General features: G+C 42.6%; 1 protein-coding gene across 1 annotated transcript; it reads left to right on the forward strand.

Moving 5' to 3' along the window:
- Positions 1–724: 724 nt before the first annotated feature.
- On the forward strand, positions 725–21,410 carry LOC117648106 (transmembrane protease serine 9-like). The gene is made up of 6 exons (XM_034390328.1): positions 725–817; positions 9,879–9,980; positions 10,066–10,190; positions 20,197–20,336; positions 20,443–20,576; positions 20,672–21,410. Exons 1-6 carry the CDS (start codon positions 794–796, stop codon positions 20,783–20,785), a joined length of 639 nt encoding a protein of 212 aa, XP_034246219.1. The 5' UTR covers positions 725–793; the 3' UTR covers positions 20,786–21,410.
- The last annotated feature ends 1,906 nt before the right edge of the window (positions 21,411–23,316 follow it).

Raw genomic sequence — 23,316 nt, forward strand, 5'->3', positions numbered from 1 at the left:
CATCGGACTTTAGGTGTCTCGGGGATGTTTTGGACTTGACGGAGATGTGGTGTTGCAGCCCAGTCACTTTTGGTGGATTTTGCGGATGTAATGTGGACCCCTTGCGGATTTATGTGGACGTGGGGGCGGTTAGATGTCAGTAGATCTCCTGGATGTGTCGGATGCTTAATGGATGATCCGTCTCCGGCTGCTCGGGATGAAGTTGACGCGATCAGGATGCCGACTGGAGTAATGCTCGAAATGTGGATTGGCGCGGACTTGCGTGGACGCTAGGTGGATGCAACAGACACGAAATGGACCTAGTTTGATGATATGAGCTCCAAATCACATCCCAGCGACCCGTCAGGGTCCGCCCTTGTGTTCGGTTGAATGGGTAGTATGGGCAGTCTACTAGGCCATATGCACCCCAAATTATGTGCTCTTTTGATGTGTGCAAAGCGTTTTGCAGTCAACGGGCTAGATCTTACAATCGAAGCAAAGTAATAACCCGTGCACCTTGCTCGCGCATGGCTTCACGCGCTTCCGAGGCCGTTCCGCCCCCTGAAAATCCCTTTTGCACGTCTTTTTTGGCAATAGAGTTTCCACCCGCTGGTCGATCATGCTTCCACGCTCGGAAAAGCGCGGCGAGCCTGTGGACAGTACAGGCGGGGGAGCTGTGACCAGAGCCCGACGGTTCACAGTTCGCAAAACCCGTCTCTCTAAAATACCTATTTCTATACAAAAATTTATTTCATTTCCAGACCAGGAAGGCGGCAGTCATTCCCTGCTCAAAGTGAAGCTCACCGTACGAGACATGCAGTACTGCAGAGACAATCTGGTAGGCCTGTTGGGTGGTAAGGGTATAGAAGGTACTATACACTACAAACCTAACTGTCTACCAACTACACACTTACAAATGCGTGCTTGCAAGTACACACTTACAAACGCATGCTTGGCCAAGTACACACTTACAAAAGCATGCTTGCAAATAGACACTTACAACGCATGCTTGACGCCGTATAACTCCATGCGTCAAGCATGCGTTTGTAAGTGTTACTTGCAAGCATGCATTTGTAAGTGTGTACTTGGCCAAGCATGCGTTTGTAAGTGTGAACTTGCAAGCACGCATTTGTAAGTGTGTACTAAGTAGACAGTTAGGTTTGCAGTGTAGCTTCCCCTCCCAGAGCTCCCCACCCCCTTTTTTCCGACTTCTGACGAAAAATTATGTACAATTACATTTTGATTAAATAGATTAAGTTTGGATTACTACTTTAGTTGTCTGCATCAGGCATTAGGTCCAATCAGGTATAATCTCATCAAGCATAATTCTCATCAGATATAACGCATAAATAACAAGGTAGATATACGCCAGACCGCGTCTTGTCGTAACAGTTTTCGCGATGTCTCGCGGCCTGTTCATCCAATCCGCGCCTGACCAGGGGGCGGTAACACCCTAAAGCGGCAGTGAGGCGAAGCTCTCGCTCCTATTTTGTTCCGTGCAGGGGTCACGGACTTCTTCGAGATTATTCAAACTAGGCCATTTTTTGCAAATCGCTTTGCACATATCGAAAGGCTGCATTAGACTCATTGGCAATCCCTTAACTGCTAATTCAGCCCTCAAAAAATCAAAGTGAAAACACCGAAAACTACAATAAGTCTAATAATTAAGGAAAAAACCTCGGGGGCGCCATCTTTGTGTTAACACTTTCGCGATTTTCTCTTTTGTACTAAATAAAATTGGGAGTTTTGGGAAGGTCAATGCGTCTAATGCATCCTAAATTTGATGCCCTATCGATACAAAGCGTTTTGAAAACAATGGCCTAGTTTTAATAATCTCGAAGAAGTCCGTAACCCCTGCACGGAGCGAGAGCTTCGCCTCACTCCTGCTTCGTGGTGTTACCGCCCCCTGGCCTGACGTAAGGGAGGGTGGGGCACCTAGTGACAGGGGCACCTAGTGACACAGGGGTGCCCTGGCCGCCCTATGGCAATTGCAGACATCTTGAGGTGGCTAATCTAAAGGTCTTGTGCTGTGGAATCATGTTCAAGTGAGAGTGAGATTTTGAACAAAATATTTTAGCACCTAGAATAAAACCAAGAAAATAATCACCCAAAATCACAGATTTTATGACTCTTTTACAAATTGTTTTGTCGCCATTCTTCCAGTACATGGCACTGCCGGTCGTTCTGGCACTTTTAATCCATAATAAGTTAATTTCGCTGAGCCAGCTCAAACATATAGTTACACTTCCTTGATATCAAATTTTGAACGAAAAAGAGCCCCCGGGGCAAGTAGTGACAGACACACTCTATTTACCGTATTTCAACGATTTAAACGTTTCAAAACATCGATTTGACAACCGCGAAGTAAATTTGCACCGATTGTGACAGAACGAAACATAACTGAGACTAATTTGTAAGACAATTTCGTAGAACATTGAATTTGATTAGCAGTGTAGTAAAATGTAGTTTCTTGAAAAAAAAAATGGCGCCGTTCTGTTGATTTAGTGATTTCTATTTTGTTGATTTAGTGATTTCTACCGTAGAACGGGGTAATATGAGACAAATTTTGAGGTTTTTTTTGGTGAATTTCCCCCTTCTTATTTTAACTTGAGGTGCTGAGGTGTTCCACACTTGTTCGTTGACCCTTTGGCTACACTCCCTCCAAATTTCAGATTATAAGGTGCAGTGTAGACCGTCCCTTATTTTTTCAAATTGAACCGAGACAAAAGTTCGTGGTGCCAAATTGTTCCTTTTGGTGAAAAAACACCTCTGCCAAAGTTTGGTGGTGCTACGATATCGCATGGCCGAGCCTGAGGGGCCTAAGTGCAAATTTCAAAAATCGGTCGATTTCGGAATTTGAAAGTTGTCTTCCCAGTAAACACGTCATTTTGATGCCCTTAGGGCGAAAATTTCAAGCGTTTTGCCGTATCTCGAACCGTTATGGCCGAAACGGCGCTCTGAACGCGCTCCCCACCGCGGGGAAGGCCGATCTGGACCCAATTACGACGCTTTTGGGCTGCACCGAGCCGCCCCGGGGGGCAGTGGATCGCTGCGTCGCTGTCAGCACCTTCCCAAAACATGTGTTTGACTAATGGCATAGTAATTGGTAGGTTAGATTTCAATACAGACGTGGTAAAGACCAAATTTTACACCAAAACACGCGAAAAATGCTAAAATGGCTAAATTTGACACTTTGAGGGCATATTTCAGCATTTTCCTATTGAGTAATCCCACTAACCACATTGGAATTTTCAGAGATAGTTCAGATACATGTTTTGGGAAGGTGCTGACAGCGACGCAGCGATCCACTGCCCTCCGGGGCGGCTCGGTGCAGCCCAAAAGCGTCGTACTTGGGTCCAGATCGGCCTTCCGCGCGGTGGCGGAGCGCGTTCAGAGCGCTGTTTCGGCCATAACGGTTCGAGATACGGCAAAACGCTTTAAATTTTCGCCCTACGGGCATCAAAATGACGTGTTTACTTGGATGACAACTTTCAAATTCCGAAATCGGCCGATTTTTGAAATTTGCACTTAGGCCCCTCAGGCTCGGCCATGCGATATCGTAGCACCGCCAAACTTTGGCAGAGGTGTTTTCTCACCAAATGGAACAATTTGGCACCACGAACTTTTGTCTCGGTTCAATTTGAAAAAATAAGGGACGGTCTAGTGCAGTAGGGACCTTGCAATAACCCTCGGAATGCCGTCCCATATTTCCCTGCAATGTGGGGTAAAATGAGACAAAAGAGAAAAATGGTATAGAAGTATGGAAAATTAACTCAATTAGGCGGGTTTAGAGTCTTAAAGCTCTTTTCAGTCATTTTAAAGATGATTGGGGACTATAATGAAGAAGAGATAAAATCTAGAGGGAAGAAAAATGGGTGTCACTAAAGAGAGATGAAAAATGTATAAGAAATCATGAGTTGTGCCTGTCACATGAAAATACTAAACGAAGAGCATAAATGCCGATCAGGTAGCAAATCCAATACGTGTTAAAATCATAATTACTTGAAATTGATAACAGTGGAGAATGTTTGGCCTCATGTTTCAAACCAAAAGAGCTGTCTCTATTTTCCCTGCAAGGTAAGAAAATTGTATTCCATCTGGAACAGGCAGCCAGAGAGTACACATAACGGAACCAAATTTTGTCCTGATTATGTTGACATAATAGCCTACAGATTGAAAACTCGTTCGGACGAGAACCCAAGTTCTAACCGAGGTTTCTGGGGAGGTTTTTACTAACTTTATAAAATAAGTGGAAATTAAGAGGTATTTCCTTTGGTTCTAAATAATCCTGGCGAGTCTTTGATAGCCTTCGTGCGTTTCCTGAGAGCTGCCACGGCCTCCTAGATCACGAAAAAAAATCACAGTGGTCTTCTGAACAACCGCTAGAGAGCAACACGACAGAAACCAAAAAAAAGTGCGCTTTGTCTCGATTTTCCTTCATGTCTCAAATTACCCCGTTCTACGGTATACGGTATTTAATGTATGTAGATGTATGTGGATAATGACGAGAGCCGAGTACGCGTGTTCACTGTTAAGCTGGTTTATTGGTACTGAAGGGTTTGGGCAAGACAAAGGAATGACTCATACAGAACAAAAGACTGGCTGGTGACAAACTGTTGACAAGTGAGTGACGGGTTGACAAAAGACTAATTGGCGCGTAATTCAAACAAAGGGTTCTAACACTTCCCCCTGAAAGTCTTGAAAGAAAAAAACATTTTTGACCTTGACAGTGAATTTTACATGATAAAAACGCTTGAGAATACATAAGTATAAAAGAATACAAAAATTTGCCTGAAAGCAAAAAAAAACAAAACACGAATACAATGTTATAGACACTGGCACCTCCTTGTATTACAGGGTGGTTTAAGGGGGCTCGTAGTACATGTTAAAAGAACTTAGTAAAAAAAATTTTTTGATGTAGACGGATTAGGATTTTACAATTTCTGTGTTAAAACCCTTTTAGATTATTGAGTAAGCTTCATTTTGGCTTAAAAGAAAGTGACTTTGGACATTTTTTGGAGATTTAGTCGAAACGTTTAAAATTTTGGTTCTCGTAAGATTTTGTTCGCATACTTGCTCAGATCTGTGAGGAAAAAATCAGGGAGACTCATTCATGGAATGTGTTCTGACATTTCATTATTATTTATGAAATTTCATGGCCGCTATGAAATTGAATGGCGTTCATGAATTTTCAATGCATATATTGTAATGAAAATTCATAACCTTTTTAACAGTGTTACCCGGTGTTACCTATAGACTATTGTACTCGCGCCGCTCGCTGGGGGCACCGCCCCCAGACTCCCGCATCAGGGATCCTTAACTTACCTCATAAGGGCATCATAACGTTATCATAAGAGTTAGTTATTACCCTTAACTTCTAACATCTTTTCAAAAGGGTTTGTTATTTTTTTATGTCTCGAATTTGTGTGGATATACTTTTGCGAGTACTTTCATAAGTCCGTACCCTTAACCTATAGCGAACATTGTCTTATGTTACGTTATGACAGCAGTGTTCGTTAAATGTTGAGTTAAGTTAAGGATCCCTGCCCCGCATGTGTGGGGCGCGTACCGAAGTATTTTAAGTAAGTCCGTGGTGACCAGAGACAAACTTCTAAGAAAGTAAATGTACTGCTTTTTTGAGGGGGTCTATTTAACTGCTTTTGACCATATATTTAATCTACTTTTGCTGCCAAAATAGATAGCTTGTATTGCATTGGCTACTGTGGCAGACAATGGGTGCATACAAGGTCCGGAAGATATTAAAGACTGCTTTGACAAAAATAAGATCTGTGTTCATGCTGGTCAATGTGACCGAAGGCCAAACTAATGGGCCTCTTCTGCGTTTTTAATTTCTGATTTCTGTAGCCTTTTCCGGCCAGGTTTAAGACGCAATGTATTTCATCGTTTTTACCCCATTGCTGGTGTCGGGGACCCGATTGCGGCACAGTTTCTGAAATGCCTCACCCAGACCTACCGATGGGGCGAATAAAAACTTTAAGTCGGTCAGTCTCCTTTTTTGAAGATTAAGTAGGTTTGCTCGGAAACGGTTGCATTTTGTTCAATTTAGGCTTTATCGTTTTGAGGATGTTGCCGGTGACGGGGGCCCGATTGCGGCACAGTTTCGGAAATGTCTCGACCAGACCTACCGATAGGGCAATAAAATTTTTTAGTCGGTCGGTCCCCTTTTTTGAAGATTGAGTGGTTTTTTGTTGAATTTAGGCCTATTTAATCGTTTTGAGGATGTTGCCGGTGGTGGGTACCCGATTGCGGCACAGTTTCGGAAATGTCTCGACCAGACCTACCGATGGGGCAAATAAAAAATTTTAGTCGCTTGGTCCCCTTTTTTGAAGATTGAGTAGGTTTGCTCGAAAACGGTTGCATTTTGTTCAATTTAGGCTTATTTTTTATCGTTTTGAGGATGTTTCCGGTGACGGGGTCCCGATTGCGGCACACTTTTGGAACTGTCTCGACCACACCTACCGATAGGGCTAATAAAAATTTTCAGTCGGTCGGTCCCTTTTTTGAAGATTCAGTGGATTTTGTTGGCGAGCGATAGCGAGCCCATGCCGTGTTTGGGGGCACCAAAAAGTGACTGGTCGTGCGTCTGTCTGTCTGTCTGTGTGTCTGTAACTCACTCACGTTTCTTTAGCAACTACCGCACAAATAGTTTCAAAAATTTTGCACCGGAAGGCTCCTAAATCTCCCCCAGGGGGAGTTTATCTTATATTCACGATTACTATTGTTTGAAATATTCAAAACATCCTTTTTGAATTAGGTTCTTAGCGTGGTTAGGTTGGCAACGCTTGGCAGCTCGTAGTAATTTTTCATACTTGCGGCCGCGACTCTCAAATACGGGACCTGGCAAAACATTGGCAAATAAAACAAACTAAAGAGCAGAAGGGCTTAGAAGTGTGTACGGTCGTAGTTTTTCGATATTTTAGAATGATTGAAACCCCTCCGAAGTGTCAACTCAGTGAAATACGGAAAAATAAAAATGACAATTATAACGCGTTTCGTCCGTCCGTCCGCCCCCCCCCCCCCCCCGCTAACCGCTACAGGGCAAATGTTTTAGTAAGTGGAGTGTGTTTGATAATTGCAAGAATGATTTTGGGCTTTTTTAAACCCTTTTTGAGTGTTTTCCCTTTTTATTCTCAGACACATATTTTTTAGTTGTTTTTCTTTGCTCAATGACAGTTAGAAAATATATCTACATTCTGCAAAGTACAAACCAGATACTAATCTTGCCAAAATTAATAGTCTTTGGTAACTCTCGGCACTGATTCTGTGAAAGGGCTTCATTGCAATGCTGTGAGTTTACTATGGTACTAACCCTAAAGATAACCGTATGGTGAGTGAGTGTAGCGCTTCAAGGTTTGACATTGACATCAGATTCAATGAGACGATTCACTGACTTGGTCATATGATTTCATGAGCCGATTCTTTTAAATTAAGCATATATTTGGTGCGACAACTGGTAATTTGTGTTGGTCAAAGGGTTTTAGTTGGCTCTCTTTTTAAAATTTTCTCAGAATGTTAGGTAAATACTTTTTCTAAACTGTTTTTAAAATTAAATAACACCCTCATGACAATCATTCTGAATAAGATTAACTTGCGTTTAGCAATAAGTGGCCTCGACATTGGATTCTATGGAACGATACATTGGATCTGACAGAAGGTCTTCTCCGTAAAGTAGTTGCTATCAGCCTGCCTGTAAATATGTCTCTTTTTAATTAATGCAGATAAATCAATATAGTTTAATCCACTAGTTTAAAATAAAAGAGAGAAAGGCTTTTTTGGTATTTCTAATAACATTGCGTATTCATAAGTTCAGTAAAAAGGAGATATCGAATGGTAATTGAAGCATTTGTGAATCGTATAAAGCAATTCAATGCTGGCTGTTAAATGTTACTCGACTGAGTTACTCGACTGAGTTACTCGACTGAGTAACAGGGTCAGGGTTCATGGCATGACACCATGAACAGGAAACACTCTTAAAAAAACTAACAACTGAAGACCCATACTTTCAACTAGAATTACATGATTTAGGACCAAAATTTCCTCGATGTTTCATTGCTTCTAGCAGTATTTGGTGTGCTGATCACAAAATTGACTTCCGATTTCATCCCAGACCTTTACTTTTCCAAATATTTACCAATTTCGGACCAAAATTTTTACATTGAGTTTTACATAGTTTCCTGTAGTTTTTGGTGTGCTGATCACGAAAAAGACTTCTAATTCCATCCCAGACCTTTAATTTTCCAAATATTTACCAATTTCGGACCAAAATTTTTACATCGAGTTTTACATAGTTTCCTGCAGTTTTTGGTGTCTTTCTTCGAGGAGACTAAAATTTGATTTTTGAAGGCACATCCCAGGCTCTGAACCCAGTCGAAGAGTCTTTTTGAGCCCATTTTGGCTGTATCTTTAAAAATCTCCTTGCGCATACTTTTTTGTCGTAAAAGGTTGACCTTGACATTTTTCACTTCTTCGATTCCTTTTCAAAACATTCCAGCATGCATAGCTCAAAATCTCTATTATATTTTTAACTGTAAGCTGTTTAAGCTGAAAAGTCCCTAAAATTTGTCTATTTTAAACATTTTTGATCAATTATAGTGAAATGATTGGTTAGAAAGCTTGCGAATGAAAACGTAATTTACATTTTGAGTTGTGCATCTCGGCATGAATCGAAGAAGTGAAAAATGCCAAGGCCAACCTTATACGACAAACTAGTATGCGCAAGAAGATTTTTAAAGTTATAACCTACATAGGAGTATCCTGTATTTTCTTTGATTGGAGGGATTGAGGTAAATACTCCATTAGTTTATTTCATGGCCAGCTGCAAAAATTCTGAATCAAGAGAGGAGAGGCCTGAGATGTTGCCTAATGAGAGTTCTGAAAGTAATCGTTGCTTCTTCAATTGTGGGACCCAAGCGTTAAGGTCAAACAAGAGACGGAACCCTCAGAGTTTTAATTTAGCCCAAAACAGTTAAAAAAAAAAACAAATTTCAATGTTCCTGATTTTTTTCTCCATTCCTGTATGGGGCCCTCAATGGGGGAATGCAGGCTCTTGTACACTAATAGAGGAAGCTACAAAAAATTTTTTCAGCCAAATCCATGATGACGTCTTTTTTTATATCTGCACTTTTTTATATTTTGTCGTAAAAATTTGGTTAAAATGGTTGACCAAAACTACAAAAAACTTTCAAAAAATCTAAAAATTTGTTTTTAGTGTCTACTAGTAAGGAAGAGTCACCAGAAAAATTTTGGCCGATTCTGACAACCTTTGTCTCAAGGCCTGTTATTCTGTCATGGAATGCACCAGGTGCGCCAGGCGCGGATTGGAGAAACAAGCAGTGAGACATCGCGAAGCCTGTAACGACAAGACGTGGTCTGGCGTAAACCTACCTTGTTTCAGAAAGGTGTTTTGCCAGCCGTGGATTGGCGGAACTGCACACTAAATATGGGGTGCCCAGCAACTGGTCGCCTTTGCCGCCCGCCCCACTTTTTAGGGTGCCAAACGTCGCCCAGTTCCTGGGCACCTTTGTCACCCAGTCTCGGGTGGACAAACCATTAAGAAACCTGCCTTCACCCATGGCTCAGCAGCGACTGAGGTGCCGAAGGTGCCCAGAATCTAGGCACCTTAGTCGCCCACGATCTAGACACCTGAGGATGCTCTACCAGGGGAGAGGGCCGCCCCGATACTGGTCGACAAAGGTGCCCAGAAACTGGGCGACATTTGGCACCCTAAAAAGTGGGGCGGGCGACAAAGGCGACCAGTTGCTGGGCACCCCATATTTAGAGTGTGGCTGTGCACCGCGAAGCCTGTCACGGCAAGACACGGTCTAGCGTACACCTACCTTGAAATCCTCAATCACGATTGCATTAATTTTTTCTTCCAGGCAAGCAGCCTGAAGGTGCATGCTGAAATGCTGCCACGCGGCCTCTTGGACGCCACTCAGCTGTGCGCGGGTGGAGGGAGGCACAACAGGGATACCTGCCAGGTGAGAGCGTCCGCACAAGCACAAGCACACTTAAATGTGCCGAACGTCATCGTTCATTTGGAACCTTTCGTTTTCTGCCATATAGGGTGACTCTGGCGGCCCGCTCCAGGTGAAAGCGAATCCCGCAGGTTTGCCGTGCATTCACCGCATCATTGGGGTCGTGTCGTTCGGGCAGATTTGTGGGCTGGGCTACCCGGGCGTCTACACGAGGTAGGTGGGAGCCTGAGGGAGACCCACTGGGTCGTCTCCTAAAATCCTATGTAAAAGCCACTTGTTGCTGGTCAAAGGTTATACTTTTTGGTAAATGAGACTTGATATGATATTTTATCTTTGAAGTAAAGATACAGTAAAGCATAATTATAGACCTGATATTATGTTTAAATTGAAATAGCAGCCAGCTTAACCCAACGACCAACAACAGTCGTCGCGGAAAATGTCTCTGGCTGTGACCAATGACCCATTCACTCATCCGAGGGGGGTAACAACTGGTTAATTTCGTGTCGGCCGGATTACGGATTACCCCGGATCACCCCCAAATTACCTCCGGATTACAACAAAAATTCCTGGATTACCTTTGGATTAGGCAGGATTGCCCCGGATTACCTCAAAATTTCGGGTTATCCGGATTACGGATTACCAATTTGCTGTCAGCCGGATTCCAGAAGTCGTTACCCCCTCGACTCATCACTCAAAACCTAAATCACCTCATTAAATCTCAATCGTGCCTCAAGGTAGGTTTACGCCAAACCGCGTCTTCTCTGAACAGGCTTCACGATGTCTCGCTGCCTGTTCCTCCAATCCACGCCTGGCGTACCGTAAACCGGGGTAACTTCAGACAGCAAGGGTAACTTGAGGCACTTCTGCACTATCTTTTCGGAGCTGCTACCTCACTGAAAAATAACAGGAAAAGTAGCGATATTCATCGGCAACTTTGGCCCGTCCCGTACATTAAGAAACGTACAAATTTCGCCTTTGTTTGACCCTGACGGGAATTAAACCTGAGTCTGGGGTTAAAATAAATGAAGTTTTCGTCATCAGCACCCTCAAAAACATCAGAAACAATTCAAAAACTCAAATAAAAAGAATGTTCAAAATATACCCCGCTGGGATTTGAACCCGGGTCCGAACTTCTCCGATTCGCTCGAAACTGGCACCATTGTTTTTTTCTCGTCGCCCCGATTCCAAAAATACCCCTACATGCCCTTCTAGCTGCATCCGTTGCCGAGATCCTCCTCGACCCCATGAAGACCATGATGCACCTGCAGCAGCGCCCCCGGGGCTCGGATCGGATTTGCTGCCACCGGGCGGTTCTTAGGGTCACCCAAGGAGGCTGAATACCAAATTTGGTCAAGATCGGACCACGGGAAGTCCTCGGACGGACGAACGGACGAACGGACGAACGGACGGACGGACGCACAGCAAGGATCATACTATATGCCCGTCCCTCCGTCATTTTTTTACAAAAAATAAACGGGACGGGCCAAAAATATCGTGAATTCACGAAATATTACTACACGATATGTTTCATAAAAAAAAGGTTATTGTTTTGTCAATTTACAAAATGTATCGCAATTATACAAAATCATTACAAAATGTATCGTAATTCTACAAAATCACTTCGTAAAGAGAGGGAAATTTTCCCAAATTGGCGAATTTACAGACAATATCACTACGAAATGTTAAGTTCAGTGAGGCTTTACAAAATATTGTCCAAAAACAACGAAATTTTTTTTGGGTAATTTTCTTTTGCGAAGTTGTCGTTTATAAATGAAAACATTTCGTAAACTTTTTGAACTGAAACAGTTGTTGTTACGAAGAAAAAAAAAATTTTGGAAGAATTTTTACAGCACGCTTGTTGAAGCTGAAAACCTTGATAATGGGCCGAAAACATTTCGAAAATATACGGCATGTGTCGTATATAAACGACATTTTTGTAAAATTACGAACAGTTCGTAAAAGAAAAGAGTTGCTGCTGACAGACATAACTTTTGAGCCACATAACTGTAAATCGACATAACTGGTGACAGAAATAACGCGTTTATTTCTGAAATTTAAAAGCATTTACTATTGAAATTAAAATGATAATTGCTACAGACATAACTTCTTACAGAAATAACCAAATCGCTCATTCACATAACTGTTGTCAGACATAACATTTGACAGGCATAATATTTGATAGACATAACCGTCGAGAGACATAACCGTCCAGGTGCGGGGCACTCGCCCGCATGGACGTCCGCGAGGCAGCCGTGCCAGAGGCGGCCGCGGAAGGGGTGGTCGCGGCAGGGGTGCTGGGGATGTTCTACCCGTTTCATCTAGGGTAGGAGAACGAAGTGAACGAGAGCTGCCGGAAGGCAGCTCTATTCTTGACTAAGCTCCGTTTTTCTACTACCTTTCTCCATTTCTAAAAGAAATTCATAAATATATGGCTTAATGCAAGAATCTAAAAGTTATTTCTGAATAAAGTTATGGGTATTTAAAGTTATGTGTGATTACAGTTTTTCAACCATAATTAATCCTGTTTTATGTCTGACACCAGTTATTTCTGCAGCCGGATATGTCTTTCAACAATTATGTGGATAAACGGTTATGTTGGTTTAAAGTTATGTCTAAAGCAGAACTCCCAAAGAAAATTACCCAAAAAATTTTCGTTATTTTACGAGAAATTTTTTTACAGTGCTGGCTCGGCACATTCGGAGGTCAAAACTGCCCTAGCACTTTTTTCGCACTTGTAAGGAAAGACGATTAAGCGTTTGAACGGCGGGTTAGGACCAAGCTGGTCAGTTCTATAACGATTTTTCAATTTTAGCAAATTTAACAATTTTAGAGAAGTGTTACAAGTCTCCCTTGGTACCCGAAACACGTCTTGTTGAGACCCAAATGACATCTTTTAACCCTATCATTTCAACATTCTAAATGGGGCTATTCTTTGTGAGACCATCGAACCCCTAAAATGACCCAACTCAGATTCCAAATTTTTTTGGTCTTGGGTGATGGGGAGTCCCCCATTGGGGACCGACCCCCTGAGCACCCATGCCAAAGGGTTTTCAAAAATATCAAGCGGTTTGGATTCCACAGCCATTTTAGTTTTTAGGTTTTCGAAATATGTTAATTTGACGTAAAAGTGGTGATTTTGTTTTTGGGGAGTCCGATGATGGTTTTTGCCTATCGTTTCCTTTCAGATGAGTCAAAAGAAGAATTTAAGTGGGTTTTGGACCCTCTCGCTACTATGTCAGGTTTGCATAGTTATTCAAATTTAGCAAAATTTAGAGAAATAACTGAAATTTTGCTCTACTGAAAATACGTTGTCATCGATTTGGACCGTTCCCTGGTCAAAGGAGGGTGTTTATGGGTCGAACAAACTCCAAGAATAAAATGGTGGGTTTTCGCGCTCCTTGACTTTAATAAGGCCAAAAACTGTATTTTTCACACTGTAAAATTTCACTGAAATAGCCGATATTTTATCCTGTCCTCCTCATCCGCCTCGTATGAGGTTTGTATGGTCCAAATGCCCAGGAATGCAAATAATTTAGATAAAAGAGGTGCTCCAACACCATCTTTGAAGATACAAATCAATTTTATGGAAGGTTTTATGGTTAAAAAATACTCATACACAACACTAGATTAACAAGTTGATAATACACCTTCATGTTCTATTCAAACTGCTAATTAGGTGTTGGAGCACCTCTCTTATCCAAATTATTATTACTGCAATTACTGCAAATTTAATTACCTTTCCAACGAGCTTAATGTCATTGAAATCAGACAACTTCTAGCCCAAGAACCGTCGATTTTCTGAAGAAAAACAACTATAAAAATAGCTAAAGGATTTTGAGTAAATTTTAAAAATTGACTAAGACTACATATCTTTGCAGGAATGGACTTGTGTACGTAGAAATAAAGAAAAATGTCTTAAGGGGGGACATCACTCTAAACACAGTGCTTTTGTAAAAACGTCAGAAAAACCGAACCGAAAGAGAAAAAAATGTTCATTTAACAGATAAAATATAAAACAACACAAAGCCAATCTGCCAGGGCAGTACAGCGCTTTCGTTGAAAACACATTTAAGAAGGTAAGGTTAGACCATTTCGCACTGTTGCGGCGCTGGTAGACAAACGGTTTGACCTAGAACAACGAAATTTGGTGACAGCCTTCCTAAGATGTCTGGCTATGGTGGGTACCTCAATCGCATTAAAAAAATCATTTTAAGTTGTATTTGTTACATACCAAAAAGTATTGTTTAGTTTTTTTGGTCAAAATTATTCAATTTTGAACGTTGAAAAAATAATAAAAATTGAGCAATGCAAATTATTTTGCTACCCACCAAAGCGGCATGTCGTAGGAGCTTCCATGCTAAATCTCCCCGCTGTAGCTCGAAAACTGCGCCCTAGAGGCCTGCAACCGTTTGCAATTTCATGTTCCGAGAAAAACGCGATCAAAGTTGGGGAAACTTGGCTTTTCCCCTATACATGTTTGCGGCCCACCACCTCCTAAAACTGCAATTTTTTGAATTTCGGAATGCGGTTTTCACCATTCGACGCAGAAAAGAATGGTCTATAACATAGACTAATTAAACAAGCTAGGGCCCGCCCTTCCGTCGAACCGAGCTGCCAGCTCCGCTTCGCTGCGCCGGTACGGCAACTCGGTTCGACAGGGGGCCGGCCCAACTTGGCCTGCCGGCGGCCTTTTCTCGGGCCTTCGGCCCTCGCATCAGACCCAACTTGGCCAGTCGAAGGCCCGGGCCTTCGGCCCGCTCGCATCACAGACACCGTGAGCGGGTAAAGCAAAGTTATCGATGTACCATCGTGACTCAGGCCCGCCCTTCTATTCACAATATGCAATAGTCCTTACACTTTTTACTCCAACTGTCCTTAGAATATGCCCATTTCATTTGTCACTTCGCCCTCATTCCGAAAATACCCATATTTGCCATGCTACTGCAACTCCTTGCAATAGAGGCACAGCAGGAGCGCAAAACGAGTCCGTCGCACTTTTTCCCATAACTCATGAAGGCGGGCTCCTGGACCCCCCTTCCGACCCCTCGTTGAAGAGGTCTTGCCAAGACCTATCCAAAACTTGAGTAAAAATTTTCAGTCGGTCGACCCCCTTTTTTCAAGATCCTGATGTGACTAATAGACGAAGTCGGGCTCCTGGACCCCCTTTCCGACCCCTCGTTGAAAAGGTCTTGCTGAGACCAATCGAAATCTGCAATAAATTTTTTTGGTCGGTCGACCCCCTTTTTTGAAGATCCTGATCTGGCCAACTTGTAAAAGCGGCCGATGGGGTCGGGACCAGGTCCATTCATCTTGTCTCGTCGCCCCGATTCCAAAAATACCCCTATGTGCCCTGCTAGCACCAATAATGGCGGAAATCCCCCCCCCCCGCTCATGTAAACCATGATGCACCTGCAGCAGCCCTTGTGCGACCCGGACGGGATTTGCACCACCGGATTATTTGTTTGGACGGTACTCCTAAAGTACCCTCCAAATCTGGTTACTCTAGCTCAACTCCTTCCTTGTACACAGACGCCAACAACAACAACAACAACAACACACAGACACAAAGGCAAATGCATAGGCCCTCCCCCTATTTTTTGAATAGAAGGGCGGGCCAAAAAAGTTGGTCGATGATCAGCTCCAGCGTTGGATCGAGGCGCTGCTCGCGGGCCACGAACTGGTCGAGCTCCGCCCCTGCAGGAATCGCCAGCTCAGCAAGGCCACCCGGCACTGGGTCAGTCGGCGCCGGCGTGGCAACGCTACAAGTTGACTTTTATTTTCACCCCCTATGAAATACGGCGGAATTTACAGAAGGGTCATTCCATACCAAGTCAACCAGAGCCAAAGCCATGATGTCTTCGATTTGGACCAAAGTTGGTGGATCGCCGTCATTAAGGGTTAAGATCAATGCCCTGAAATGGTTTTGGCCAATTTCCCATACCTCCGGAGATAAAGCCATACCTCATTTTTGGCTATTTTGCTTGGCTCCTATGAGACCTAGAGTGGTGATTCTGTGCTCATTCGAAAAGGAAATTAAATTTCGCAAAAATGGCGTCGGTTTGGTGTCGATAGATGTAAAAATAGGAAATTTCACTGTAACGAAGAAATAGTGAACTTAAGGGGGGACCCTGGTGAAAAAATCGCCAAAATTCCAAAAAATAATATTTTCAAAGTTCATAGATAAAAATGTGCATAGAAGGTTTCAAATTCAACAGGTTGAACACCTTTAAGCTAAGTGGGTAGTTTCTTTATCATTTGGAAGGAAATAACATTGAGATGAGTTGTTGTTGGCTTCTACGCTCAACTTCACAGCTTTGCTCAGTCGACAAAAAATTTTGTCGTAGAAAGACTTCCTGCGTTCCTGGTTGGCACCCACATGAGTCGTCTTGCATGGACTCTATTCATTGATGACTTGTCGACAAATTTTAGTGACGGAATCTTGATATCAGCCCTACTTTTTTTTAAACACACCTTAAAGTTTGAAAAAAGGGGAAAAAATCACTTTTTTTAAATGTTGAAATTTGAAAACTCATATCTCAGGACAGAAGTTGAATTTGAAAATTCCGTCACTAAAATCTCTTCTATACATCTTTAGGATAACCCAAAAAAAAATTCAAGACTTTCCGTCCCAATGAAAGACGCAGGAAGATTTTTCCCCAACGCTCCAAAAAACACTAAAAAGCCACTTTTCTCAGAGACCGTTCAACATTTTGGATTGAATTTTGTTTTGGGAACTCACCATAATGAACCTCATAATTAAGCAAAGTTTCAACTTTCTGGGATTATTTTGAAGCCTACTTGAAACTTTCACCAGGGTCCCCCCTTAACAAGGTAATTCCCACCGAACGCCATCTTCGATTTTTGAAATTTTTGTCACATATGACACAGATGTGCGGCTGGCTGCATCACCTTTTGCATACTACGCAGTTACTCAACAGCCCTTGCAAAATAGAAAATATATGGGCACTACACTGAGAATCCAAACGCTATGAGTATAGCGTCAATTGGTGCAATGCAAAAGCATTGCACATGAAGTGCAATGCCTTCTTGTTCCCATGCATTAGCGTAGAGCATTTTCGGGACGCATTGCACGTAAGGTGCAATATGGCTATCGTATTGCACGTGTGGTGCGATATCTCAGCTGCATTGCACCATACGTGCTATACTCATAGCGTTTGGAATCTCAGTGTATATGGACAAAATATATGGCCAAACATGTATTGACGTCATATGTGGAAACGATAATTTAGCAAGATACTTTTCCGATATAAAAATATGTGGTAAACATATAAATTTCATACATTGCTCTATATGTAGGCAATATATAGTTAGAATACACCATGGAGTCCGACAACTCAGAGCCTTCCTTTATTATTATAAAAAAAATGTAAACTTCGCCTTGCGAGGACATCCAATTGTGATCCTACTGTGGTCGCCTAGAATAACTTTTCGCGCTACGCCCAGAAAAGACGTTTAAAATTTCCGAACTGTCCCAGTTCACTTAATCAACAGGATTTCTCAAAATTTCTTGGAGACTTAAACGCAGAAAAGAACCTTTGCCCTGCTCAATATATGGCGTCAATATATTTTACAATATATATTCATGTTGAGAAATATAGCCGCCTTTCAACATCCAGTGCCAAGATTTTAAGAAAATTTACTTAAAAAGTCTGCCCTCCTCACCCTACCCTATCCCACGACGGGGACTGTGTCAGATATTGAAACATATATTTCACGAAGATAATATTATACACTGAAATTCAAAGGGTGAGACATCTGACCGATTTTCGGTAATACAAAAAGTATGACCGAAAAACGGTCATATGCTTAAATGTATGGCCAAAGAAAAGGTCAGACATCAGCGAGACTGGCTATTGTTTAGCTTGGGAATATATCAGCCTTTACCCGTGATACACTATAAAGTATGACCGTTTTTCGGTCGTACACTTCGGTAAGACCGTTTAAGCGGTCAAAAGTATGACCTTTCTATTTTCAGTGTATGGGGAAATATATTGCATTGTACATTAACGGGCACTTAGATATACCCCCATATATAAACCACGTATTGCGCAAGATAATTTGCAATATATTGAGCAAGATACAATTATATTGACAATGCATGAAACATATATGGAGTCATATATTGACACATATTTTCCATATATTTTCCGTTTTGCAATGGAGCTGTGGAAAGAAGTTGCCTTCACTGTGGCAAAAAGTTCCGGAAAATTCTGTTAATTTTTTTGCCAAGATTCTCCGTAGCCCTCTTATCAACATTCTCCGTAGGATCTTACAGTATTCTCCGTAGGGCCGCACAGTATTCTCTGTAAGTCCGCACAGTATTCTCTGGAAGTCCGCACAGTCTTCTCCGTAGGACCTGGAAGACTTTATAGTCCTACGGAGATCACTGTAAGGTCCTACGGAGAATACTGTGCGGTCCTACAGAAAATACTGTAAGAGCCTACGGAGAATATTGATAAGAGGGCAACGGAGAATTACCACAAGCTGTTTACAGAATTTTCCGTAGCTTTTTGCCACAGTGTTGCAGGCAACAGCCCGCCGCTCACCAGTGTGTTTGGGATACTTTTTGCCTACTCCTCATCGATAGATAAAGGCAAGATAAACCGAATGATATAGTCCAAATTCACATTCGTCATGTTTAAGAACCGAGAAGTCGAGCGTGAAGTAGCTCGACCCATCAGGGTGTGGCCTCAGATATCGCTCGCTGCCTGTACACGAAGCAGGCGGTCAATAAATAGGGTTGGCTGCCTTTGATGTCACTTACTTCGGGTCCCACATTGCAAAATCACCATTTATTTGGTGCACTGTTTTACTTTCCCCCCTACAAAAATCGCAAAACCCAAGAACTTCTTGAGATACTTTGAGACAATGAAGTAGGGACCTCAATATACCTTGAGGACAAAAATTGCAAAAATCGAAGATGGCGTTCGGTGGGAATTACACTGTTAAGTTCACTATTTCTTCGTTACAGTGAAATTTCCTATTTTTACATCTATCGACATCAAACCGACGCCATTTTTTGCGAAATTTCATTTCCTTTCGAATGAGAACAGAATCACCACTCTAGGTCTCATAGGAGCCAAGATATTGGCACTTGAGTGAAACACTGTTTTTACATTTTGCAAAATAGGCAAAAATGAGGTGTGGCTATATCTCCGGAAGTATGGGAAATGGGCCAAAACCATTTAAGGACATTGATCTTAACACCAATTGACGGCGATCCACCAACTTTGGTCCAAATCGGTGACATCAAGGCTTCGGCTCTGGTTGACTTGGTATGGAATGATCCAGAAATAATGACGGAATTGACAGATTACGGAATTCACAAAGTGAAGTGTTTAGTCTCCTGACCCGCTGGGTTTCAAGATAGGCAAAAACTGTTGGCAGTGTCATTTTGAGCATCCAAAATAGCGTTTTTCAGCGAGGTTCGTGGCAACTTTCTCCCTAGCTACGGCCCGAAACGGAATTTACATCTATTCGTACACCCTAACCGTTTCCGTTTTGAACAATTCGGACGGCCTGGTTTCTTCGTTTGACCGCCCCAGGTCCCGCAGGCCCGAGCTTCTGGAAGCGTTTTCGATGTTCTTTCGATCCCAAGTCGCGAGGTCCTAAAACGAGAAGGAACCCTAGTGGACCTTCAGTTGTGAAAGCAGCATAGGTCACATGGTCACACGGTAGACATTATCCCATAGGCTGTTTCGGGTTCAACAAGTGATGCAAATACAAAGCTTCAAAGGTCTCAAATTCAAGGTCAAATTCCGTAATTTTGTGAAGAATAAGTCAGGGAAGAGAGTGAAATAGCCAGTTTTCTTTTGATGTGGTTGAGTCATACACCACAGCATGGCTATGTTGTCTTAAAGGTGTTGGTGACCATGACGGAACTTACAAAACGACACTTTAGCAGCTTACAAAACCTAGAAAAACAAAAGTAAGATAGACTTATCCACATGAGGACATGGTCCTCGTTTAGTAAAACACATTTGAATTGCCCAAGCTACCAAATCAACCTCAGTTCAGGCGCAAGGCCCCAGTGACCTGAAATGACCCCCTACGCACTGAATCGCCCTTACCACGACCGGACTGCTTAAGAAAAGCGTATTTGATGAGAAGACCCTTTCATTTTCAAAGCTTCAAAGGTCTCAAATCCAAGGCATGGACTTCAATGATTGTAATGTCTATTGGTTGTGCCGGTCCATAGGGTGTCAGCTTACGTCCCGTGGATCGAAAGCGTTGTGTGGCCTCCGAGACTCGACGGATGTGTGGAAAATGTGCGCATCAAGGAGGGCAACAACGAGGGGCGCGTGCCCAACACCGGCCCAGGGACCGTGGCCAGAGGCAGTGAGTTCTTGGTGCTGCGTCAACCTCTTTCAAGATTGCGGCGCTTCTGACCGATGCAAGGCCAACCAACGGTTTATCTATAAATAATGTCTTTTTTTATTTGCAGTGTGCAGGGTGTACCACTCTGAGTTTTGCTTTCTATACGACTCATTCTCAAATTACAACGTCAAGCCGGAACTAACCTCCGAAAATGCTTGCCACCACAACCACGGAGCAACAAAGGGGCCTTTGCATCCAGTGGTGAGAGAATATGTCTCCGACATGCTGACCTTCCGCTCCTTGTCCATGTCCATGCCTTTTTTGACCCGTTTTTTGGCCCGTACTCCTTCACGCAGATGCTGTTTAAATACGGAAACGCCTCATACAACCGGCGCCACCACTGTGCCGGTGCGCTCGTCTCCCCTAACACCGTCCTTACCGCGGCTCGCTGCACCGCGCTCGACTGGTAAGACTCATTTTTATTGCTCGAATCAAGAGGGTGAGTAGTGTTCATGGATATGAAGCTTTCGGATTCCTCTACAACCTACATGTAACACGTGCGTGGGGAAGGGTGGCCCACGGAAAAAAAAAGTTTCAAAATCGAGGAGCGCCGCACGGAATCTTCAAGTTAAGCCAAAAACAAAAATTTTGCGCATTTTTTCAATTTTTTGGACCATTGTAAGGGGTCACTTAACGCGTTCAAAGTTTTAAGCAAAGTAATGAGTTTCAGTGAATTATACTTACTGGTCCTGTATTGCGAGTTTTGATCGGAAAGAGGAAAGCGAAACGCCAAATTGTTTGTTATGTTACCTATAATAAGTTAAGAAATACTGCATACCGACTTTGAGCATTGCCTATTTTCCAGGCGTCAAAAATTGCAAAAATGGAGGGGGGAAATGCCGTATTTCATCTTTGTAGGCCGATTTGACAACTTTTTCGTCGTCAGATTGTCTTATCCTATGCGCTAATCCATTCCCCACACACTAAATTCTTATGGACTTTTTTATGCATAGTTGTGCATGCACAGATACGTCCTGTTATGTATAAAATTATGCATCACTGTGTACATTTTATGCAGGAAGGTGCATAAAATGTACACAATGATGCATAATTTTATTCATACCTAATGGACGTTTCTGCGCTTGCATAACTATGCATAAATTATGCGTCATTATGCATTTAAAAAGTCCATAAGAATTTAGTGTGCACACGTTGAGGACCCCTGGAAGCACCTTGGACGATGCGAGTGAACGAGGGCCGACGAGGGCCTATTTTCCAGGGGCGGTCAATTTAAAAAAACGTTCAAAATTTGTGCTTTTTTTTAACTTTTAGGGCCTATTTGACACCTTTCTGGGCGTCCTACCGTCTTGCTCTGTGCGCCAATCGACTCCCCATGAAGCGAGAACCTGTAGAAACAACTTGGACGATGCGAGTAAACGACTGCCTTTATTGCCCCAGACGAAAGCTGTTACAAACACACTAAATTCTTATGGACTTTTTTATGCATAGTTATGCATGCACAGATACGTCCATACGTTATGTATAAAATTATGCATCACTGTGTACATTTTATGCAGGAAAGTGCATAAAATGTACACAATGATGCAAAATTTTTATTCATACCTTATGGACGTTTCTGCGCATGCATAACTATGCATAAATTATGCGTCATTATGCATTTAAAAAGTCCATAAGAATTTAGTGTGAACTTTTCTCTGTTGCAACTCCGTTGTAAGTGCGTAGAAACTGTGTTATGTCGACTTAAACGCAGTTACAACGCAGTTGCACGGGGTTGCCACGACCTTTTCTCCGTTTTAACTGCGTTGCCGAAACATAGTTTCAACGCGCTTTACTGAGGTGCGGGGTAACGGAGTTGCAACAGGCTTTTACTGGGCTATTCCTCGTTGCAACTGCGTTGCCGAAACAGAGTTTCAACGCACTTTCCCGAGGTGTTGAGTAACGGAGTTGCAACAGGCTTTTACTGGGCTATTCCCCGTTGCAACTGCGTTGCCGAAACAGAGTATCAACGGGCTTTTCTGAGGTGTGGGGAACGGAGTTGCAACGGGCTTATACAGGGCTACACCTCGTCTTAACTGCGTTACTGAAACAGAGTTTCAACGCGCTTTACCTAAGTGCAGGGGGACTGAGATGCAACTGCCTTTGACTGGGGTATTCCTTGTTTTAACTGCGTTGCCGAAACAGGGTTTCAACGCACTTTACCGAGGTGCGGAGTTCTGTCTTTTCTGCTGCGAACCTTTTACTAATGACAGATTTGAATGATGTTTAAATGTCTTGTCACTGTGCAATGAGTAAACATTGGCTTTTTTCGTTTTTACGGCGTTTTATTTCTTTTTATCAGGGATTTTAAAATTTTTGACAGTTGGTACGATGGCAGTGAGATGTTGTCATGGAGACTTTTTTCATGTTTTAACCCTTTCTCAGAAGAAGACGATTTCTTGTCACTTTGATGAGGCAGGAGGTTTAGTTTTGAGGAGTGGCACATTTTTTCTTCGTAACGTTTCTGGAAAATGTGAACGGATAAGGGTGCTTGATTGTTGCAAATTTATGTTTTAGTCGTTTACAAAAAATTTCCACGATAAATTTTTTTTGATTTTCTGCACTTTTTTTCGTTTTTGAAAAGGATTAATATGGCGGGAGCGAAAAGGCCATTTGGGGGGGGCCCTAGAAGAAAAATTCTGAGCCGTCCCCAGCAATAGGGGCCCCCTTCGTCGGAACCCCCAAAAAGGCAAAACTTCGAATTCTGTAGGTTTTTTACTTCACTGTGTGTCTTTGAGACAACTGAGACACGCTGTGACTTATCAAAATCGCACTGCACAAAAAAAATTTTTGCTACAAGACGCGCATTGTCTTTGAGAAAATTCGGCACACACTGTTAAAAATCCCCTGTAATATTACAACACAATCACCTACAGTAATGCTGTTAAAAAACAACAGTTTGTTTTGTGTTGAACAGGAAACCCCTCCCGAAACAGCACTTTCG

This window comes from Thrips palmi, unplaced genomic scaffold, assembly GCF_012932325.1.
Source record: "Thrips palmi isolate BJ-2018 unplaced genomic scaffold, TpBJ-2018v1 HiC_scaffold_3, whole genome shotgun sequence".
NCBI classification, from domain to species: domain Eukaryota; kingdom Metazoa; phylum Arthropoda; class Insecta; order Thysanoptera; family Thripidae; genus Thrips; species Thrips palmi.